Below are 21665 nucleotides of genomic sequence, written 5' to 3'. Positions count from 1 at the left end.
ACATCCAATCCGATAGACATGGAATGTGAATTTAGGCACTTTCTCTTTGGGCAGGATCAATATGTCTGCAGCTGAATGGTACCTCTGAAGATAAATATTAATTTTTAATACAGCTTCAGAATCGGTTACTTCACCTATGTTTTTTTCTTTACTTTAGTTTGTTTCTAATGAAAAACAAGTTTGACACATATTTGTTTTCAAACCATTCATCAGTGATGGTTCAGAAATCAAACATAAGATGGACTGTAAACTTGATTTATGATCCAACAGCTTTTCTTTGAAAGAATCTGATCTGTCAAATCCCATTTTTTTTGAGAGTAATATACCAGTTTTAGTTAACTTTTTCTGGGATAAGGTTCTTGACTCTTAAGTGGCAAAGAAAAAAAAAAGACAGTGCTAGGGAAAGAGAGAAAGAGAACGCAAAAGGGGAGGGGGGCGGGGAGAGAGACAGGGAGAAGTGTACCCATGCATCAGCAGATAATAATAGCCAGGAACTAAGATTCTTGCCAAGAGACTTGAGAATTCCCTCATGCAAGAACAGGAATCTGAACACTCTGTTCTTCCTGTATGACAACCATGTTGATAGCTACTACCTGGTGGGAAGAGAACCCTCTCTTTATTTTTTTAAACACATTCAAAAGAATTCTGGTTCTTTGCACATAGTACAGAACAGGAAGTGCTTTGAAATCACGGATATTTTTGTAGGACATGAAAATTATTGCCTTTCCACATCTATTCATAAAAAAGAAAAAAAGGTGTTTAACTTGTTTAAGAGACCAGCTGTAGTTGTGACTTTTGTAATTTTTGTTTGATTCTTGTTATTTAGTAAAAGTTTAGGAAGAAAGGATTAAATTTTGGTTTTACTGTTCAGTTTAGTAGATAACTGTGCCTCAATGTATCCATTTGAAAATTGTATTAATTTTGAATAGCCTGTTGCATGGTGGGAAGCCACACCCCATGGTTTGAAGGATATGAAACAGCTTATAGAAGATGCATAGGTCTACTTCAGAGTTTCTAAACTAAACGAGGATTGCAGAAACTTTGTGCTGTCCAATAATGTTGCTATCTGTGGAGAGTGTAAACCTGAAATGGAGAGAGGCAGCTGAAGAAATTCTCACCTCTGCCTCAGTCCACATGGATTAATTGCCAGAAAAACATGCATACATTTGCAGGCTAATAAATAGATAAAATAACAGACACTAAAGGTGTTGATTGAAGGCACATTTCAAATCACTTTTGAAAATCTGATATTTTAAGTATACCAAGTTATTCAAACTATTTTCCTTGCCTATATTACTCCCATTCACATTATTTCCCTACAGCCTAAAACTCTGGAATGCAGAATACCCAGGGATGCTCTCGCTTTTCCAGATGGGTGAAGGAGTTGGCCCTGGGAGATGTGATTGTAGTATAAACATACCCACAACACTGTTACATTGGTAGGCATCAATAGGGAATGCAACACTGAAATACTGATATTTGCCTCAATTTAGAGAGCTTAGAGTTGTACTGTCTTATTAGGCATTAATTCTTCCTGGCCACAAATACTGGTAACTATCACTTTAAAATAAGTATACAACACAATTAACCTCTGGTGTATCTTTGTTTTAATGTTGATTAGAGTTTTTACGTACTCCTGGATGATGGGACAGAGTGTACTCTCAGCAAAATAGGAGGAATGGGTGACAAAGTGGAGGGCAGGGCTGCTGTTTAGGGAGACCTTGACAAGTTGGAGAAAGTCATGTAGTCCAACAAAGGCAAATGCAACATCTTGCTCTAGGAGTGGAGTAACCCTGTGTAGCAGTGCAGAACCGGGGACTGACTGATTAGGAAAAAGCTTTGCAGGAAAGTCCCAGCAGCCCAGGTAGATAGTAAGTTGAGCATGAGTTGGCAAAGGCCAGCTGCACAGCTCTTGGCAAGAATCTAGCTAGCAGATCCAGGAGGGTGATCCTTTGCATCTATTTAACATCTGTGAGGGCACATCCGGAATGGTGTGTCATATTTTGGGCTCCCTGGTGTATAGAAAGGCATGGATGTACTGGGTTGAGTCTGGTGCAGGGCCACAAGGTGGTTGGGGGCTGGAACACCTGAAGTGGTGAAATCTCCATCCACAGAGATGTTCAAAACATGACTGGATGAGGTCCTGACAACCTGCTCTATTGGACCTGCTTTGAACAGGAGGTTGGACCACTTGGCCTCCAGAGGGTCTTTCCACCTCCTGTGATTCTGATACATCAGTTATGTGTCTAATTTGTTATTTTTAGTAATGTTTTCTCTGTTAAATTATCTATTGAATCTCACAAGTTATGGGAAAATTAAATTGGGCACAAATTTTATAATAAATTCATACTATTGTTGTTGGATGATTTATCTGCCTTTATTAGCATCCTGTGCCTATTCATTTAAAAGCAGGAAGCCTCTTAGAGACCTGAATTACAGGACCACAAAAGTAATGTCGATCTTTGCTTAAACTGAGGAAAATACTGTTTTCTAATCTACTTATTTGTTGCATTCAGATTAACTCCACCAGTTACTGTATCTTTACTTACAATGAGAGAACTTTGTTTGCTCGAAGAGTTTCAAAACAGATTTAGAACAACAGTGACTCAGAAGACATTATCTGATGAATGGTAATTGAGTTGAGAATGACAGAACTGCAAAACTAAATTTAAATTCATAGTGGATGGTGTTTCAAAAATGGCAATGTACTGATAAATTATGAGCCTTTACAGAGAAGTTAAGAAATGGGAATGACTAATTTTGCAGTTTAAGAAAAAATATATTTCAAATCCTTTTCTCCCCCACCCACTTTAGCCCCCCACCCCCCCCCAAAAAAAAAAAAAAAAAAAGAGACAAAGAAAGAGAGCTAAAAAGCATTCAGATCAGTGTAAAGAAAAGTAACAACCCAGAGATGTTGCTGAAAGGTCTTTCACAGCTGTGGCTCTCTCCAGAGTCTGTAGTGCAGAATGATTTCCTATAGAGAGTAGAAGCTGTTGTTGGAAGAATGAACTGAAAGAGGGTCTGTGAACCAAATCCAGTTCTTTTCCCATCCTTGAAGAGATATTTTGATTCAGTCCTAGATCTGATGGGTCAACATTCCAGACACCAGTTGGGTAGGTTTATGCTCTGGTCAGATAAAGGAAAACCTCTGCAAAGCAGAAATATATAAGTTGATAGTGGATCCATTCTGTATTTGCTGCAAAGTTGAAATTAATACTGTAGATTTTAAAGGGCATTGATAATTTAATCAAAGAGCAGAGGAAACATAGTAAAGAGAAGGCAACTAAACCTCTCCTGCAATTCAACTGACAGGAGATGAGTGTGTTTAGTAGATTAAACCCATACATATGTGGATGTGTGTGTGTCAGTAGGAAAGGGAACAGTGATTTTGACAAGTTGGAGGGAACAAGTATTATAGAGTTATATCAAAATGTCAAATGTACTTTAAATCTCTGACAGCCTATAATCTGTGTTAAAGACTGAAGTATGAATTAATGTTGAAAAGCAAAATATCAAAATGTTCCAGGTGACTACAAAAGTCGGAGCTTTCCCATGAACATTTACTATCAATTTTAAAGAAAAAAAAAATTAATATTCTTTTTTTGATATAACATGCACTCATCTGTCAGAGATCAGTAAAAAGTACACTTTCTAACAACAACAAAAGTAGTAATAATCAATGTCACTTCTATGAATTAAGTATAGAGATGATGAACCTGGTAGAATAGCTGCACTATTTAGCTGCATGGTTTGAACATGTTTTAACAACCTTCAGAAGGTTTTTGACCACTACAAAACTATTCCTATTCCACAATTTGCATAAGTCTACTAATATTATTTCAGGGTAGATCAAAAGGGTGGAGGGAAGTAATCTTATTAGGAATCTTGACATTATTTCACTGTATCCATCCCTTGGATTTTGAAAACTGAGCCTTTTTTTAGTATTCCACTTCCAAAAGTTTCAGTGTTGGTAATATCTTTTTAAATAAAATTTTCATAAAATATTCAAAATTGTTTTACAGTAACTTAGTTTATATTATTTCTCTGTTAATGACTATATTTGATAGAAAGGTAATTAAATGTTATAAAAAACTATGAAATTCTGGATAATATTTATGAAAATACAAAATTGCAAAATGTCAGTGCATGTTTTTGTGAGGGTTTAAAGACATGAATTTTTTTAACACAAGTGCCTTCAATACCTTAGCATGTGAAAGGTTATAAATTTTGGTGCTATATTTACTCTCTAAGCAAAAACATTTACAGCTACTGAAGGCATGAACATTATTTAAACAAAAGAAAAACCGAAGCATTCCTGAAGCAATAGGTATAAAATCAAGTCTTATTCTACCCAACAATAATCAGAAAACTAAATATGTGAATTTCTTTCTTTTTTAGCACCACTAACAGATAAACCACCAAAGCTTTTACATCCCTTGGAGAGTAAGCTAACAATTCAGGAGACCCAGTTAGGTAAGTAGCAAACACATAATTTCTATTCAAATTGTATGAAGGTATTTGATGTGTTAATGTATGATGGTAATGTGATGGTGTGTTGGCATTAATAATTTCATTGAAAAGGTATTAAACATACTTTTTTTCCCATGCAGAGATGTATTATATATTATCTAGAATATTGTTGTTTACAAAAAAAATTGGTAGTAATTAATACTGAATACTAAGCTCTTGAATATTACTGATGGTTTTCACCTTTGCTGAAAGTCTATAGTTATAAGTGTACCTGAGCTTTTCTTTCTAAACTTCCCCTTTTCTGCATATTTATATATATTTACTGTGGGATTCAGTGGGATTTTGTGGCTTAAATTTTGCTTGCAAGACTTCTTTGCTTTGTCTATTACTTATGGAATTGAAAAGATGTTCTGTAATTATAAATGTTGTGCTGATCTAAAACCATCCAGCAAACAGTGAGAAGTTAACATAATAGCATCTGATTATTCTGAATGTACAAATATATATGTAAAGATGAATGGAGGGAAACTAATGCATGAAGAAACCATTTTGTTTCGCTTTTTCTAGCCTAGTGGATGGTGGGTATGTTTTGTCACTTTGGTCTCCTACTGCTGTAGAGGTAATTAAGGCTCCATAGCTAAGTGCATGAGTTACTACAGTTTGCAGGATATAACAATCCATCCCCTTTGTGAATTGACACAGAGGGCAACTTGTAAGAAACAAACAGTCCTCAGTAGGTTACACTGGAATTATGCTTTGGTGTCAGAACAGTAACCTATTGATAGATCTTCTAGCATGTTAGCTACAGAAACAAATGGAAACAAATCTGGTGGTTGTATAAATCTCATAGGAAAAAAAAAAAAAGAAAGAAAGAAAAGCAAGCAAAACTCAGTACATTCTGCAGCACAACACCAGAAAAAGCAGAAGGGTTGCAAATTAATTCTGACAGTCATTGGCAGAACATTTTATGGTGCTTGCCAGCCTATGGCTAATGTTGGCCAGAGAATAATTCATCTTTCTTTTGATATTCATAAAATATTACTTAAAATGATCCACGTTATCCAGGTAATATTCTGAGATACTGATATACATGTTTTCAGAAACAATTATATAGAAAAGGGGAGATGTAACATATTTCCTTCTAGAGCTAATTTCGGTTGTTCTGAATTACTCTTTCTGATGTACCAACACAGAAAACCTTTCCTATATGACAATCCCAGATGATTTTATCTTTTCATTTGAATACAAGCCTAGGGAACAGAAAGCAAAGTGACTCCACACACTTTTTTCCTAACTGATGTTGCTTACTGAGATATTTTTGATGAAAAAAACAAAAGGTAGAACCTTTTCGGGCTTTGACATTTTCTTGCTAAATATACTGTACAGGTGAGACTATTTCAGTCAGAGTGTAATAATTAATGGCTAGCTAGAGGGTTTTTTATATGATTTTTAGAATTAATCATATCTTTGATTTCTCATAATTCTAAGAAACGTATTAAATAACTTGAAAAGTGCTGGGTTTGGAAAAGACATTTTTCAGAAAACTAAATCACTATTGATGAATATGAAAGAGTTAATTGGAAAATGTCACTTTCAGACACAGATGGGAAAGTCTGACTGTAAATGAATGTGAAGCTATAATACTTAGCCTTATATCAAGAAGTTACAAGAATATATTAATTTCTTGTTTAAAAGCCTGTGAAAAAGCCTATGAGAACTGGAGCAAGTGCAAAAAAGTGATAGTTATCTGACACAAAAATTATGTTGTTCCACTCTTAGATTTAACGTCTTGATCCTGCATGATAACGTTTGAAATGTCTATGTTTCACTTTCACTGAGGAAAGCTAGCGTTCATTTCAGGGGGCCAGTTCATACCTTCCAAAAAATGTAAAATCTTTTAATGTTGGGATAATGTTGAGATTCTCTTAGCCAAACCGTAGATGGTTATCTAAACCAGCAACCTCCTACCCATGTGAGGCTTGGGGTGGCCACATGTTGCAGTCTGGTGTAGACACTGCCAGAAAACCTGTTAGTCCTCCAGAATATATTTGGGATGCTGTGTTTGTCTCTTATTTGGAAAATAAACACGTTGGTGGAAGGGGAGGAAGTGGAATGGGTGGCAGAGAAAAGGGAAAGCAAGGAACTAGGATCTTGAGGTAGTCCAGGATTTCACTAGTAGGTCACCAGTCAGTGTGGTGGGGAGCTGGGGCAATCCCCGCTCTCCCCCCACATTTCTGTGCTTCTCACCTCCACCTTGAGTTGGAAATGAAGCAGGTTGTAAGTGTCAGGACATGCTCTGAGGGGTGCATACATAATTTACAGGGATGTGTGTGCTTCTGCAGGTGCACATGGTGTGTTGAAATGTCAATAGTGATGGTTCACCTCAAAATCTTCCCCTGCTGGCAGGCCTCTGGGGAGTGGTGTTGGGCACACTTTTGAGGAAGCCCTCAGTAACCCCAGTGTGTTTGCTGCTGAAGGAGCTACTGGAGTTCAGTTCTTAAACAGGGCACCTCCATGCAGTGTCTAAATCAAGGTGGGAAGACTCCGGGCGTATCTCATTCATTTGGCTCCAGCACTGCTGAGTGATAGAGATACCTGACATTTATTGCTGAGATATGTTGATCTCGTCTATACACCAGCAATTAAAATTAATGTTATGGGACCACAGACCTATTGTATTATTGTGTTGCATGTCTTCTGTAAAACAGCATCAGACCAAAAGGTGACTGCACATTAAGGAAGGAGTTTCTCTAAGGGGTGACTGGTAGAGTGTTACGGCATAAGTTAGCAACTGCAGTTTGACTTGCTAAGACAAAAGGAAAGAAACCAGAGCTGGAAAATCTGCACTCCTCAACCCTATGAACCTACAGGCTCCCATCATGCTCTATCCACAATCGGTCGTAGGAAAAATGTCCCGCTATTCATCTATGTTTGGGAGAGTGTTAAGCATGGTGACACTGCAATGAGCAACCTTAGAAAGTCACAGGAATCTTGAGACCTCATCTGAAATATCTTTTTATCACACTGAATAGTAATCAGAAAAGCACAACATAGAAGTACAGGATAGAAATTGAAGGAGAAATTAATTTCTCAAAGGCTTTTCTTAAAAGACAGCATGAGACAGCCAAAGCATGAAGCAATTGTTGAATTATTTTTAGCTAGCCTTGATGTTAGAGAAAAGAAAAAAGAAATAAAGGATTTCCAGCACTATATGAATGGACCTAAAAGATAAGTTTGGACAGGCACTTAAACACTTTGTCTGTCATCTGAATGAAATTAGTTTTCCTGAATTTCATCCAACATTAAAAAATTACTCTTGTGACCAAATATGCAGTGAATGTTTTTTCTTATTTTTTTTAGGGCATTATTTCAATGAAATTAAATTGACTATTACCTAGTGAGTTGGGACTTGCTTCTTTCTCCCCCTTCCCCACACATATTAAAAAAAAAGAAGTAACTAAAACTGCTTTTAATGTATTATTTCTAAAGTAAGAATAGAAAGAATTTCCAGAGGTAAATCATCAGGGAGAGGAGAATATTCGTTTATAGCACTGTGTTGTCATAAAAATCTTCCACACTAATTGGCTTTGTTAATGATAAAAGCCCTCCTTAACTAGCTTAATCAGTAGCTGTATAAATAAACTAACTAAAGTAATATGAAATAACTAGCAATCTGTGCCTCCTTTCAGGATGAAAATTAAAATGAAAGTATATCTAAAATTATTAATTTTTATCTCTACACATTTCTTCTAAATCCTATATTCACTCTGTCACAGGACCAGAATTTTTTTCATTATGATATAGGGATTTTTAAGTTCATCTGTTTGATTACACCAATATTCTTTAAATGAAATTGATCTTTTTTTCAAGAATGTGATTCAATTGGACACTTTGGTTCTTTAATATATTCTATGATTAGATTAACATAATATGGGCAAGAGTTTCATGTGGAAATAATAAAAAATGTAAATTCAAAATTTACTTCACAGATATCATCTATTTTTTTATTTACCTGAGTGCTGGGGTTTTCCTTTCACAAAAAAAAACCCCGAAGGGTGTTTTGAAAAGGTAAAAAAAAAAAAAATTAAAAAAAATTAAAAAGTCCTTTTTTTCTGTTTGAACTATTTATTGTAAAAAGTTAGTTTTCAACAAACTAATATTTTAAAAGAAAGTTTTCACTGAGAAATTCCTAGCCTCACTGTTCTAAAATGTTTTGTTTTAATATCATATCATAATTTGTGGGCTAAAGTTCAGTTTAATATACTTACCTAGTCAAATAGTAGGACTTTCAATGGAAAAAGCTTTGCTTAAAGACTCGCATAGTTAATGATTTAACAGCATAGTTTCATCCAAGTTCATTCTTCTTTAATCTGCGTGATTCTTACTGCAATATCATTGATATGACATATAGCAACCATAGAAGTGATGACATATGGTATTATATAGCAATTAACATCATACAATTCAGGTCATTGGCTACTTCCACCAAAATCAAATCCCCTTGAGGTACATATCGGACTTCCCCATCCTTCCGCATTATTCACCAAGTGCACCCAGGTCCTTGAGCAAAAGCAATCCCACAAATGAGTTTTCCCTTGCCTGAGGCAGCAGTAACTCAGACTGTCTTCCCCAGCATATTTCTTTTGTGACAGGGACTTTATCCCCCTCTACAGTACGTAAAAGTTTTGATTGGGCAGGGCCAGCTCGAGTGACAGATCCCCTAGTGTTGACTAACCAGGTGGCTTTTGCTAAATGTGTATCCCAATGTTTGAATGTCCCACCACCCATTGCTCTCAGTGTTGTCTTCAGCAGTCTGTTGTATTGCTCGATTTTCCTGGAGGCTGGTGCATGGTAGGGGATGTGATAGATCCACTCCATGCCATGCTCTTTGGCCCAGGTGCCAATGAGGGTGTTTCGGAAATGAGTCCTGTTGTCTGACTCAATTCTTTCTGGGGTACCATGTCGCCATAAGACTTGCTTTTCAAGGCCCAGGATGGTGTTCCGCGTAGTTGCAGGGGGCACAGGGTATGTTTCCGGCCACCCGGTGGTTGCTTCCACCATGGTGAGCACATAGCACTTGCTTTGGCAGGTTTGTGGGAGTGTGATATAATCAATCTGCCAGGCCTCCCCATATTTATATTTCAGCCATTGTCCTCCATACCAGAGAAGGTTTACTTACTTGGCTCACTTGATGGCAGCACGTGTTTCACTTTCATGCACAACCTGTGCAATACTGTCCATGGTCAAGTCCACCCTTTGATCATGAGCCCATCTATATGTTGCATCTCTTCCTTGATGGCCTGAGGTGTTCATGGGCCCACTGAGCTATAAACAGTTGACCCTTATGTTGCCAGTCCAGATCCACCTAGGCCACTTCAATCCTAGCAGCCTGGTCCACCTGCTGGTTGTTTTGATGTTCTTCAGTGGTCTGACTCGGGTATGTGAGCATCTATGTGACGTACTTTCACAACCAGGTTCTCTACCCAGGCAGCAATATCTTGCCATAATTCAGCAGCCCAGATGGGTTTACCTCTGCGCTGCCAGTTCTGTTTCCATTGCTGCAACCACTCCCACAGGGCATTTGCCACCATCCATGGGTCAGTATAAAGATAAAGTACTGGCCATTTTTCTCATCCAGTAATGTCTAAAGCCAGCTGGATGGCTTTCACCTCTGCAGACTGGCTCGATTCACCTTCTTCTTCAGCAGTTTCTGCGACTTGCCATATAGGACTCCATACAGCAGTTTTCCACCTCCAATGCTTTCCCACATGACGACAGGAACCATCAGTGAACAGTGAACATATTGCTTCTCATTTTCTGGTAGTTTATTATAAAGTGGGGCCTCTTCAGCACACGTCACCTCCTCCTCTGGGGATATTCCAAAATCTTTGCCTTCTGGCCAGTCCCTGATCACTTCCAAGATTCCTGGGTGACTGGGGTTTCCTATTCGAGCCCATTGTGTGATCAGTGTGAGCCACTTACTCCATGTAGAATCGGTTGCATGATGTGTACAGGGGACCCTCCCTTTGAACATCGGCAGTCGGGCTGCAGCACCAGCAGTCAGGATACCAGGAGGAGCTGTGCTTCAGTGCCAACCACTTCCGAAGCAGCTCGAATCCCTTCATATGCTGCCAATATCTCCTTCTCAGTTGGAGTGTAGCGGGCCTCATATCCTCTGTATGATGGACTCCAGAACCCTAAGGGTCGACCTCGAGTCTCCCCTGGTGCTTTCTGCCAGAGGCCCCAGGTAGGGCCATTCTCCCCGGCTACAGTGTAGAGCACATTCTTCACATCTTGTCTTGCTCGGACTGGCCCAAGGGCTACTGCCTGAACTATCTCCCGTTTAATTTGCTCAAAGGCTTGTTGTTGCTCAGGGCCCCATTTGAAATCGTTCTTCTTCCGGGTCACGTGATAAAGAAGACTTACGATCTGATTGTAATTTGGAATATGCATTCTCCAAAAACCCCCAATGCCTAAGAAAGCTTGTGTTTCATTCTTACTAGTTGGTGGAGACACAGCTGTTATTTTGTTGATCATATCCATTAGGATCTGACAACGTCCATCTTGCCATTTTATTCCTAAAAACTGGATGTCCTCTGCAGGTCCCTTGACCTTACTTTGTTTTATGGCAAAAGCAGCCTTCAGAAGGATTTGGACTATTCTCTCCCCTTTCTCAAAAACTTCTTCTGCTGTGTTGCCCCATACAATGATGTCATCAATGTACTGCAGGTGTTCTGGAGCCTCACCCTGTTCCAGTGTGATGTGGATCAGTCCATGGCAAATGGTAGGGCTGTGTTTTCACCCCTGGGGCAGTCGGTTCCAGGTGTACTGGACGCCCCTCCAAGGGAAAGCAAACTGTGGCCTGCACTCTGCCGCCAAAGGGATGGAGAAGAACGCATTAGCAATATCAATGGTGGCGTACCACTTGGCTGCCTTTGATTCCAGTTCGTACTGGAGTTCTGGCATGTCCGGCACGGCAGCACTCAGCGGCACCATGACTTCGTTCAGGCCACGGTAGTCTACTGTTAGTCTCCACTCTCCATTGGACTTTTGCACTGGCCATATGGGACTGTTAAAGGGTGAGTGAGTCTTGCTGATCGCTCCTTGGTTCTCCAGTCGACGAATCAGCTTATGGATGGGAATCAGGGAGTCTCGGCTGGTGAGATATTGCCGCCAATGTACTGTTGTAGTGGCGATTGGCATCTGCTGTTCTTCAACCCTCAGCAATCCCACCACAGAAGGGTCCTTTGAGGGACAGGACAAGGTGGACAGCTGTTTAATTTCCTCCATCTCCAGGGCAGCTATACCAAAAGCCCACCGGTACCCTTTTGGGTCCTTGAAATACCCTCTCCTGGGGTAGTCTATGCCAAGGATGCACGGAGCTTCTGGGCCAGTCACAATGGGGTGCTTCTGCCACTCATTCCCAGTTAGGCTCACTTTGGCCTCCAATACAGTTAGCTGTTGGGATCCCCCTGTCACTCCAGAAATACAGGTGGGTTCTGCCCCTTTACAGCTTGATGGCATCAGGGTACACTGTGCACCGGTGTCTATGAGAGCCTTATAACTCCTGTAGATCTGACGTGCCAGGCCATCGAATCCACACAGTCCAGTAAACCTGGTTGTTCCTTTCTTCCACCTGGCTGGAGGCAGGGCCCCTCTAGTCCTGGTCATAGTATTCGCTACTCATTTCTTGTAAATATGAATCAAGAATTCATTCATTACAATCAGGAGTAAGATCAGCCCTTCTACTCGGTCTGGGGAACTGTTCACTGGAAAATGGAATGTCGTGAGACAGGTTTCTTCTGGAAACCGGAGCAGCAATTTTCCTGGGAGAACCCCCTTGTGTAATTGTTTTTCCTTGCAACTCACATACCCCTGCCTCTAGGGTCGAAGTAGATTTTCCATCTCACTTCCTCTCACTTCCTCTCACTTCCTCATGTCCTCTCCATGGTCCCGCAGGTAAAACCACAGGGTGCCCTGTGGTGTGTAACCTCTATATCCTCTCTCTTGAGCAGAAGAACGCTGACTCTTTATAGCTGAGATACTGGTCCATACAGGTGGAGAACAACACTTATCCTCTTTGAGTTACTGGACCTCCTGGCCCAGTTTCTTCACAGTTGAGACAAGGGAGGAAGAGACACTTTCTTTGTATTCCTGGAGTTTGCCAACTGCTTCATCCACTGTTGGTGCTTTTTCCTCTTTCCAGGACAGTACTGCCAACAAATTGGCATACAACGGGGGTGCACTCTGTACAAACTTCTGCCACATGGGTCACGTGCACAGGACTTCATCTGGATCTTTGGATAATTGCTCATTGTCCAGGTCACTATAAACCACCTCCAGCATGGCTGATTCCCTCAGGTACTGGATACCTCTCTCTGTGGTGGTTCCTTTGCCTGGGCGATGTATAACATCTTCTTTGAGGGGATACCGTTTCCTTCATGCCTGACAGGAGTCACCTCCAGAGGCTGAGGGCCTGTGCACCTTTTCCAATCATTTTGTCAATGTCCCTTTCCCCAGAAAGGGATCCCAGCTGCTTGGCTTCCCTACCCTTCAATTCCAGGCTACTGGCCCCGTTATCCCAGCATCGGAGCAGCCAGGTAACAATGTGCTCACCTCGACAACGGCTGAAATCTTTTTGTATATCTCACAACTCACTCAGGGATAGGGATCATTTATGAGTTCTTCCTCTTCCTCCTCCCCTCCTCATGATGGCCCTGCCTTTTCATCATCCCTTTCTAAACGAGCTGACTTTCGCTTCCAAGATTTCTTCTCATGTATAGGGGCGATGGATACCAGCACAGGTCAGTCCTCTGGTCCAGCTGTAGTAACTGTAGCTGCAGTGCCTGTCACCAGGCTTGGAGTAGCCGCAGTGCCTGTCACAGGCACTGGAGTGCCTGTTGCTGGGGTTTGAGTAGCCACAGTGCCTGTCGCCAGGGTTGGAGTAGCCGCAGTGTCTGTCACCAGGGTTGGAGTAGCTTCAGTGCCTGTCGCTGGGGTTTGAATAGCTGCAGTGACTGTCATGGGGATTTGAGTAGCCACAGTGCCTGTTGCCGGGGTTGATCTCTCGATGGTATTCCTGAATAGTTGCTTAACCTTAAACAAGACCTGAACCACATTCAGGAGACATAGCAATAGGAACATGCTTGTTTGAACATCCCAAGGATATTAAAAATTCTCAAGAACTGTTGTGGAGGGCTTCATGAAGAGGATAGAAGAAAAAGGAGTTTCTGGAGATATGAAAGGGAAGGTGAAGGAGTGGGGGAAAGTGTCCCCTCCTGTCTCCCCCATAAATTGGTTCTGCAAAGAGAAAAGGTAAAGAGTGTAATTATCAATAGTTTCCAAAAGGTGGCTCCCGAGATACAGAGGTGACAGCAATGCTGAGTATAAATAGCAGATTAGACTCATGACCAATATTTTTATCATATCATAAACCAGTGTTACACAGTGCAGCAAAATGATAACCTTGACCCAGCTCCGAGCAGTGATAAACAACACAACACAGAACGTATACTGCAAGTAAAATGTATTACATAACCCAAAATTAAGAGCCAGCCCAACAACTTTGAGAGCCAATAAATCAACATTGTGACCAGCAACTATTAAACCAATATAATGAATACTTATAACAAATATACCTTAACATGCTTTGGTCAGATCTGTCATTATCTCAACCCTTCGTGCCCCACGTTGGGTGCCAAAAAGGACTGTTGTGTTTTAACCCGGCAGGCAGCTAAACACCACACAGCCACTCGCTCACTCCCCATCCCCTCCCCCCTAGTAGATGGGGAGAGAACCAAAAAAAAGGTAAAATTCGTGGATTGAGATAAAGATAGTTTAATAGAACAGAAAAGGAAGAGAAAATAACAATAATAATAATAATAATAATAATAATAATAATAATAATAATAATAGGTACAAAATAAGTGATGCATAATGCAATTGCTCACCGCTGCCCAGCCAGTCCCCGAGCACCAATCGCTGCTACCCAGACCACCCCCCTAGTTTATATAGTGAGCATGATGTCATATGGTATGGAATACGTCATCGGCCAGTTGGGTCAGCTGTCCTGGCTATGCTCCCTCCCAGCTTCTTGTGCACCTGGCAGAGCATAGGAAGCTGGAAAGTCCTACTTAGCAAGAACTAAAACATCAGTGTGTTATCAACATTCTTCTCATCCTAAATCCGAAACACAGCACTATAACAGCTACTAGGAAGAAAATTAACTCTATCCCAGCCGAAACCAGGACACCTAGATACCCTATAGTTCCTTCTTTAGACTTTTCAACTTTCAGATTGCATTAATCCAACTATTCTGTGGTTGAGGCTGTCCATGAAGGGCCAAACATAGTTTACTAAAAAAGAGACAATAAGTGAGTCAGAAGCATTCAACTGCACTAAGGAAAAGTTTGCAGTTATAGCTCAGTGACAACATGTCAACTAATTTTCCTTCCATTCTTTTTCCTAATTTAATCAAACCCTAAAATGTCATAATTAAGATAATTAGAAATAGCATATCTATGCATTTTAAATGTTTTGTTTTCTCTCTTTCTCTGTCTGTGTGTGCATCTGAGAATACATACACAGGTATACCTAATCTCTCCCTCTATATATAACATATATATATATACACACACACACATATATAGCTAAAACTTGACAATTCATTTCTACAAATTTTATCTCTCTTTATTAATACTTTGTCTGGGAAACATTTATCTGAATGAATGATGGAATAATAAAACTTCTTTATTCATGCTAGATTATAATCCATTGAGAAATGTCTGCTCTGGAGGGTACTATATACCATTCTTATCTGAGGTACTTTCTGTGTTAAGCATCTAAATAGGATTTAATGCAGTCAAAAGAGTCTGTCTGTTCAGTCTCCCTGCAACTACGCACATTTCATTCTCTATGTACAGATTAGATATATGAAAATTTTCTATTTCAGATTGTTTGTGTAATTTTTCACATTTCCTATTAAAAAGGTAAACATCCAGTTTATTTTTAGAATATGAGAGAAGGCTGTGGAACCTCAGAAGATTTTCCATATCAGTTGGATAATCATCCAAAAGTTTGGCCTCTTATCTAAGACTTTCTTAAACAATCAAAAATCATATGTCTCTTACTAGCAAAATAAAATATAATCAGATACAGCAAAACTTTTATAAGAATTCTCTGTAGGAGACAACAGGGTGTAACTTATTGAAACCAAGATCATAATAAATACAGAATACCATATACCAAGAAATGCAATTTAGAAATAGGCATATACTGTACGTGATTTCTACCATGTGAAATTATAGTCCTAAAAAGACTGTAATTGTGTTAATATGAAACATCAGGAGTCACATTGTTCTGCAATTGTTTTTGCCAGAGTTTTGACTTTAAGTTATACTTTGTGTTTCTAAATTATATGTAGGTGCTCCGTCTTGTGTGAAAGACACACAAGTGTTTCCTTGCATACAAAAAAAAAACCATCACATAATAGTACTATGGAAAAGCATTAAAATGTTAAGTAGTGAATATCAAAATAAAAATTTAATACTGTGTCCTAAGTACCTATCATTGATAACTTTTAAATTAATGATTGATAACAATTTTAAATTAATGAACTCCTCCAGAATATTCTGCTTTAAAGATACAGATCTCTTGTGAACAGCAATGGTCTTTATATGTAATGCTGATCTCAGTAAGGATGTCTTTGGGCTATTGGTGGAACGACAAACACTAGTACAGGTTTTTTTCTCCCAGGAATTAGTCTACTTTCCAGTATTATTGGCGAAGTCAGCATATGGTCATGCAGTCCAAAATAGGAGTGTTTTTACCAGAAGTTGCATTGAACATTGGTTTTCTCTTAGATGTACTATGGATTTATAGATTGTATTAAGGTTTAGTGCTGTACACAGGTTTCATTCTGAAAAATGCATGTAAATCTGCATGCATTCTTAATGGTAATAATTATCGGGGATTTGACAGTTTGTCATCTCAATAGAAAATGAAAAGTTATTTGAAGAAACACTGAGGGGCTGAGGGGTTTAAATACTTGTCATAAGTTCTTACAGTTTAGAACATCATAGTAGTATGAATATTTTGAAACAATCAGTTGAACAGGATCTTTTTTATATTTGTTAACAGATGTGTAACACTTAAAGTTCAGATTGTTCATATCTAGGTGCTATCCTTGTCTGTTTACATAGCATATTATGGATGAATACACAGGATATAGTATCCCTAAATATACTCAACACACATTTGTAATAAGTGGCCAATTCATTGGCTATTTAATTTTATATTATATTTAATATCTGAGGAACTTGCAAATAAAAAAAGATTCACGGAAATTCAGTTTGATGCTACATAGCATAATTGATTAAAAAAAAAAGAATTCCCACAATAGTTTATTTATGGCATGTATTGTAAACCTTCATATAACACTTTGGTAGTGATGAATGCATGATCAAAAACTATAGGTCAGTGAACTCCTTTGCTTTGGGCTAGGCTTGAGAATGATAGCATACATACAGTTATTAGTTCAAATTTCATATTTGACAACAAATTATCAGCAATGTGTTTACACTCACACGCCAATCATAATTTGTGTCCTATATCCCTCTCAGAACACACTAGATAGCTATAGGCAAAAGATAACACAACAGTATTTTCCACAATCTGTCCTCTTTTAATTTCTTATCCTTTTGCCTAAAGTAAAATTCTGACAATGGACTACTTAGTTACTTTTTCTTGTTTCCACCACAAGAAAGTAAACTATCACCTGAAAGAAGAGATTTATTCAGCACTTAGTTTTCATGCTGATCTGAAAGTATACATAAAAAAAGTCCAAATACAAAGAAACTAGGGTTAAACACCTGTTTCATTGAACTCAGAGGTAACTCTCGAAAACCATGGAGCTGGGAAGTTAAAAGAGAAAGAACGCATCCATTTCAGTAAGACCAGAATTTAAATTTACACCTCCAGATCTAGTTACTTGCGAGGCCTGTCTTGGGTATCTACCTTGAACTTTGCAGTAAATGTCACCTTCTAGTGTATCAGTCATTTCAACTGTTTAAAGTATCCTTTAGATATATATGTGCTATATTACAAATATACTGGTCTCATTCCAATAACTAGTTTTTAATAACTGAAAATATTTATAGGAAAGGAAATATTAGAAAAATGTCATACTTACCAAGAAATAAAACATATCAAGTGACTATTCATATTCACTACAGAATCAAATGAAGCACACACTTCAGTTAACCCACATTAGGGTTATTAAGAAAAAATTACAAGCAGCGTTACAAAATTACCTCTCTCTACATGAATATAATTGATAGATTAGAGATGTGAGGCTACAGGGTCATATGTTTTGTTTCTTTCACAGCTCTTTCTAGGCAATTCATTTCAAGTAATAAATGCTTGTATTTTTAAGTAATTCATTCAGGGTCAGATTTTTCATGGGATTTCTAAAAGCATGCACGGTACATTGCTCATTAAAAATCATAAGAGGAGTAGTTTCTTGGTGCTAATTTTACAATACTTTTAGAGGTTGATACTAAAGATACCTATAGGTTTGTTATAGTTTAAATATTAGTAGAGAATTTTTGTGTGGTTTTTTTGTGTGTTTTATTAGTTCCTTTTAAACAGAGCATTCATTAAAATGAGAGGATTTCTTTTTGGAAGACATTTTCAACTTTTAATATGGAGATTCAATTCCCATATGAAGAAAGATGACTTACAAAAAAGCAGCCAATATTATACAATCTTTCTTTCTTTTTCTTTTTTTTTTTCCTTTGTCAAATGGTAATGAATGTCAAAACAGACATTTTATAATAGATAGAGTATCCAAGGTGCCATTTTTAATTTAATTTAATTTTGGAAAGTTCAGGTATTTTAAAAAGCTTATAAACGTGAATACCACCCATCATGTGAGTACTCAAATCAGGGAGATTTTTCTTCTTTGTAAAAACAAACAAACAAATAAACAAACAAAGCTTACATTTACAAGGGCAAAGTCCAAGACTGAAATTATTTGGAACTACTATTGAAGAATGAACAATCTTTAGTTTGTCCAGAGTGTTGTTCAGAATAATTTACTATAGAAGACACATATGCAAATGCATTACCAACAATAACAGTTCAACCTTGTTCAAGTCAAAAATTAAAATAAGGATTAAAATACTATTGTAGTATTTACTGGATGGACACATACAAAGAATAACTCAGTATGGTTGAAAAACTTTTCAAAAAGCATTGGTACCTGTTACAATTCCCTGACTGCTGTTTTAGTTTTATGGATACTGCATCCTTTTTCAGAGTTATTTTATTTTGGGAGTTCCTTGTATCAGTCTTTCCTTGAGGTAAGGAGAACACGGTAGGCAGAAAACGGAGTTTGGCTTCCAGGGCAGTCTGAGCCAGCACACCAGCAGTTCAAGAAAGAAGGGACTGTACAAGCTTCTACTTTTACAGAACAGAGAAGTCTGGGGAGGAGGCAAATTTTGTTACTAACTGTTTCCTGGAATCTCTGGACATGCAAACTCCCTTTTTTCTTGTTGTTTTCTGTTTAAAATGTTTCTGAAACAGTCACCATGAAAGAGGAAATTATCAAAAACATGAAAATCCGTTTAGAGTCAGATGCACAAAAAATGCTTAGATGCCTAACTTCCATTGCCGTTGATACCTTTGTGTTCCTGCTATTTATATATTATGAACAGTGTTCACTTTGTCCAGCTTGAGACCTCTGACTTGAATAGGTTCTTGAATTAGTCAGTGGAGCTTCTCGAGGGCACACAATTTTACCTGACAGCTAGGTTAGCCATTAATGTTGTGATGTTTCACGATTGCTTTAATGCAGTATAAATCTGTGCTGCTCTGACACCTGCCCCCTGTAACACTCCTCTTCTTTCAGCCAGCTTCAGCACTCATGCTCACAGGGTTTCTGAGATGGCTGAAAGGTAATCCCAAAGGAAAGAAAACCAATTTTTACTAGATGGCTCGCTATGCTGATGGTGACACAGGTGCAACAAACTCTAGTGCCAAGACATGGTGAGAGTGGGAGTGCATAGCCAGGGAGAAAAGTGGGGAGAAGACAGCACAAAGGTGTTTTGGATCAAACTGATTATGAAACATCACTCTAAGTCAATACTTGGTCACAGTAAGTTCGATATAGATCAAGAGGCACCTGTATGGCATAAATCATACCATATCAGAGTGGAACTGCTCTGCAGCTACCTGTCTCTTCCCATCAAGGCAGCTTTTGTCTGGACTTTGGCACACTGACAACTCACTCCATTCACTGTATAGGATTTTAGACTCTGTTTAGACATCTGGGTTGACATACCTGAAGTTAGAGTGTGTGAATATCTTCCTTCATGATACCTATACACAGCAGGTGAATGCTAGGCTTTCAAAAATATCTAAAATAGAGCTTTCAGAAACATTTTACATTGAACCATTTAACATCATGAATTTTTTAACTGGAAATGTCATAGGTATGGTATATCATAGAAATTTATAGCCCAGGTCTTCTAATGTGTTTGTATTTTTGACTGTTAAATTCATTGAAATGTAACTCCATAAACTGAGATGTGTTAATGATTTACCATGACCAAACACAAGAGATAATTCCATCATTATTTTGATGTTATTTAAAGCTATACATGAATCATACTGTTACTTAACTGGCTATCTGGTATCCAGCTACAGAAACTCGAGAGCAAGTTTCTGTGTCACTATTTTGCTGTGATAAAAGAAAAAAGTATATTAGTCATATCAACTCTTTAACTAGACATTCAGTTAATTTTGTTTATCAGTTGTTCTTGCTTCATCTCCTTTGTACTCATTTATATGAGTAAAAAGCATACTGGTTGATGGTTCATGATAAATTAGTGATACTGAGAACAACATAACAAATATTTTTAAAGGGTTGATTTTAGTCATACTTATACAGTTGACCAGTTCATCAAATTTCAAAGACAATTTTAATTTTAGCAGATGATATTTTCATTGGTAAATTTTCAGTCTTTTAATATTGTCATGTCAGAATATTTGTTTTCCAGTCTTTTTTTATTTGCTCCTCTTAGTGGCATGAAAAAAAAATCTCAAGATTGTTCCTGCCTTTGAAATATTGCTTTGTTATGGAAAAAATATACTGACTTTAATACAACCTGAGCAAGTAAGGTTATCGACTCTATCTGTACAATACACTGAAAAGGTATTGTTTGAATAATCTTAGGATTATGGGATATCTTATTTTTAATTTGGTCTGACTTTATGTTACAGGCAATCATCAATGAAAATGGTTTCAAATTAATCATTTTAAAGGCAAATCACTTTGCTTTTGAAATTCTTTCCTTTTTTTTTTTACACTGGAAATCAGAGTTTTCTGTAAGAATAGTGAACTGCTGTGGTCCACATCGTACATGCCAAACTACCAAACCTGCACCCTCACTGCATTCAGTGAGTGTCTGCACACATTCTTTTTCTCAACTCCATTTTGCTTAAGCTTTTTTCTGTAATTAGAAGTAGAGTTCTAGCCTGAAGTAGGTCAAAAGAGAAGACTGTACCAAGAGAAGGCAGCATGTCTCAGAGCTTGAACATCTCCTCCTTTGATCTTTGCTTGTCATTTAGAAGTGTTATCCTTATTATGGCAAGACGGTGTCACTGATCGATCTATCACCTACTACTCTGCAGTATCCCTGCCCCTAGCTCCTATTTTGCTTTGTGGCAATCTGTTAACAAGTGTGGGTGTGGACCAACTCCTCTGAGCTGTCATAATATCCCAAGGCATGAAATGTAATTCATGAGTTTGTGTGTCCTAAATTCACTATGCTTCGTTCAGAATTAGCCTAATGGATGAGGGCGTTTGGCAGTCACCTCGCTGGGCGGATATTTCAGAATGGAGGCAGCTCTGAACCGCCACAGAGGAGGCTCCACTGGACCTAGAGCATGGTTTACATAAAGGTCGTATTAATCTGGGGACTGGATTACCCTCCAGATGGCAGCCCATGCTCTAGGGTTGAAATGAGTCTAACTCTTCTTGGAAAGAAGATAATTTAAAGCACTCTATTTCTAGGTCTGTATTCAGCATGTCTGAGTTTTTCAAAGAGTTGTCTAAATCCTCAGGACAGTAGAGGTTTCAAGCAGATGGAGAGAGAGTAAAAAGACAAAGCTGAGAGACACTGCGGACCAATATC

At 38.4% G+C, this 21665-nt stretch overlaps 1 protein-coding gene across 1 annotated transcript in view; it reads left to right on the top strand.

Moving 5' to 3' along the window:
• IL1RAPL1 (interleukin 1 receptor accessory protein like 1) overlaps nucleotides 1–21665 on the top strand; it is an 801697-nt gene that overhangs the window by 615952 nt on the left and 164080 nt on the right. The window contains exon 6 of the mRNA XM_075174657.1: nucleotides 4399–4473. Within this exon, the coding sequence (XP_075030758.1) occupies nucleotides 4399–4473 (75 nt within the window). The remainder of the gene's footprint in view (nucleotides 1–4398; nucleotides 4474–21665) is intronic.

This window comes from Calonectris borealis, chromosome 1 (genome assembly GCF_964195595.1).
Source record: "Calonectris borealis chromosome 1, bCalBor7.hap1.2, whole genome shotgun sequence".
NCBI lineage: Eukaryota > Metazoa > Chordata > Aves > Procellariiformes > Procellariidae > Calonectris > Calonectris borealis.
Note: the sequence above shows the minus strand (reverse complement) of the source record. Positions and strands in the feature narration are given on the sequence as shown.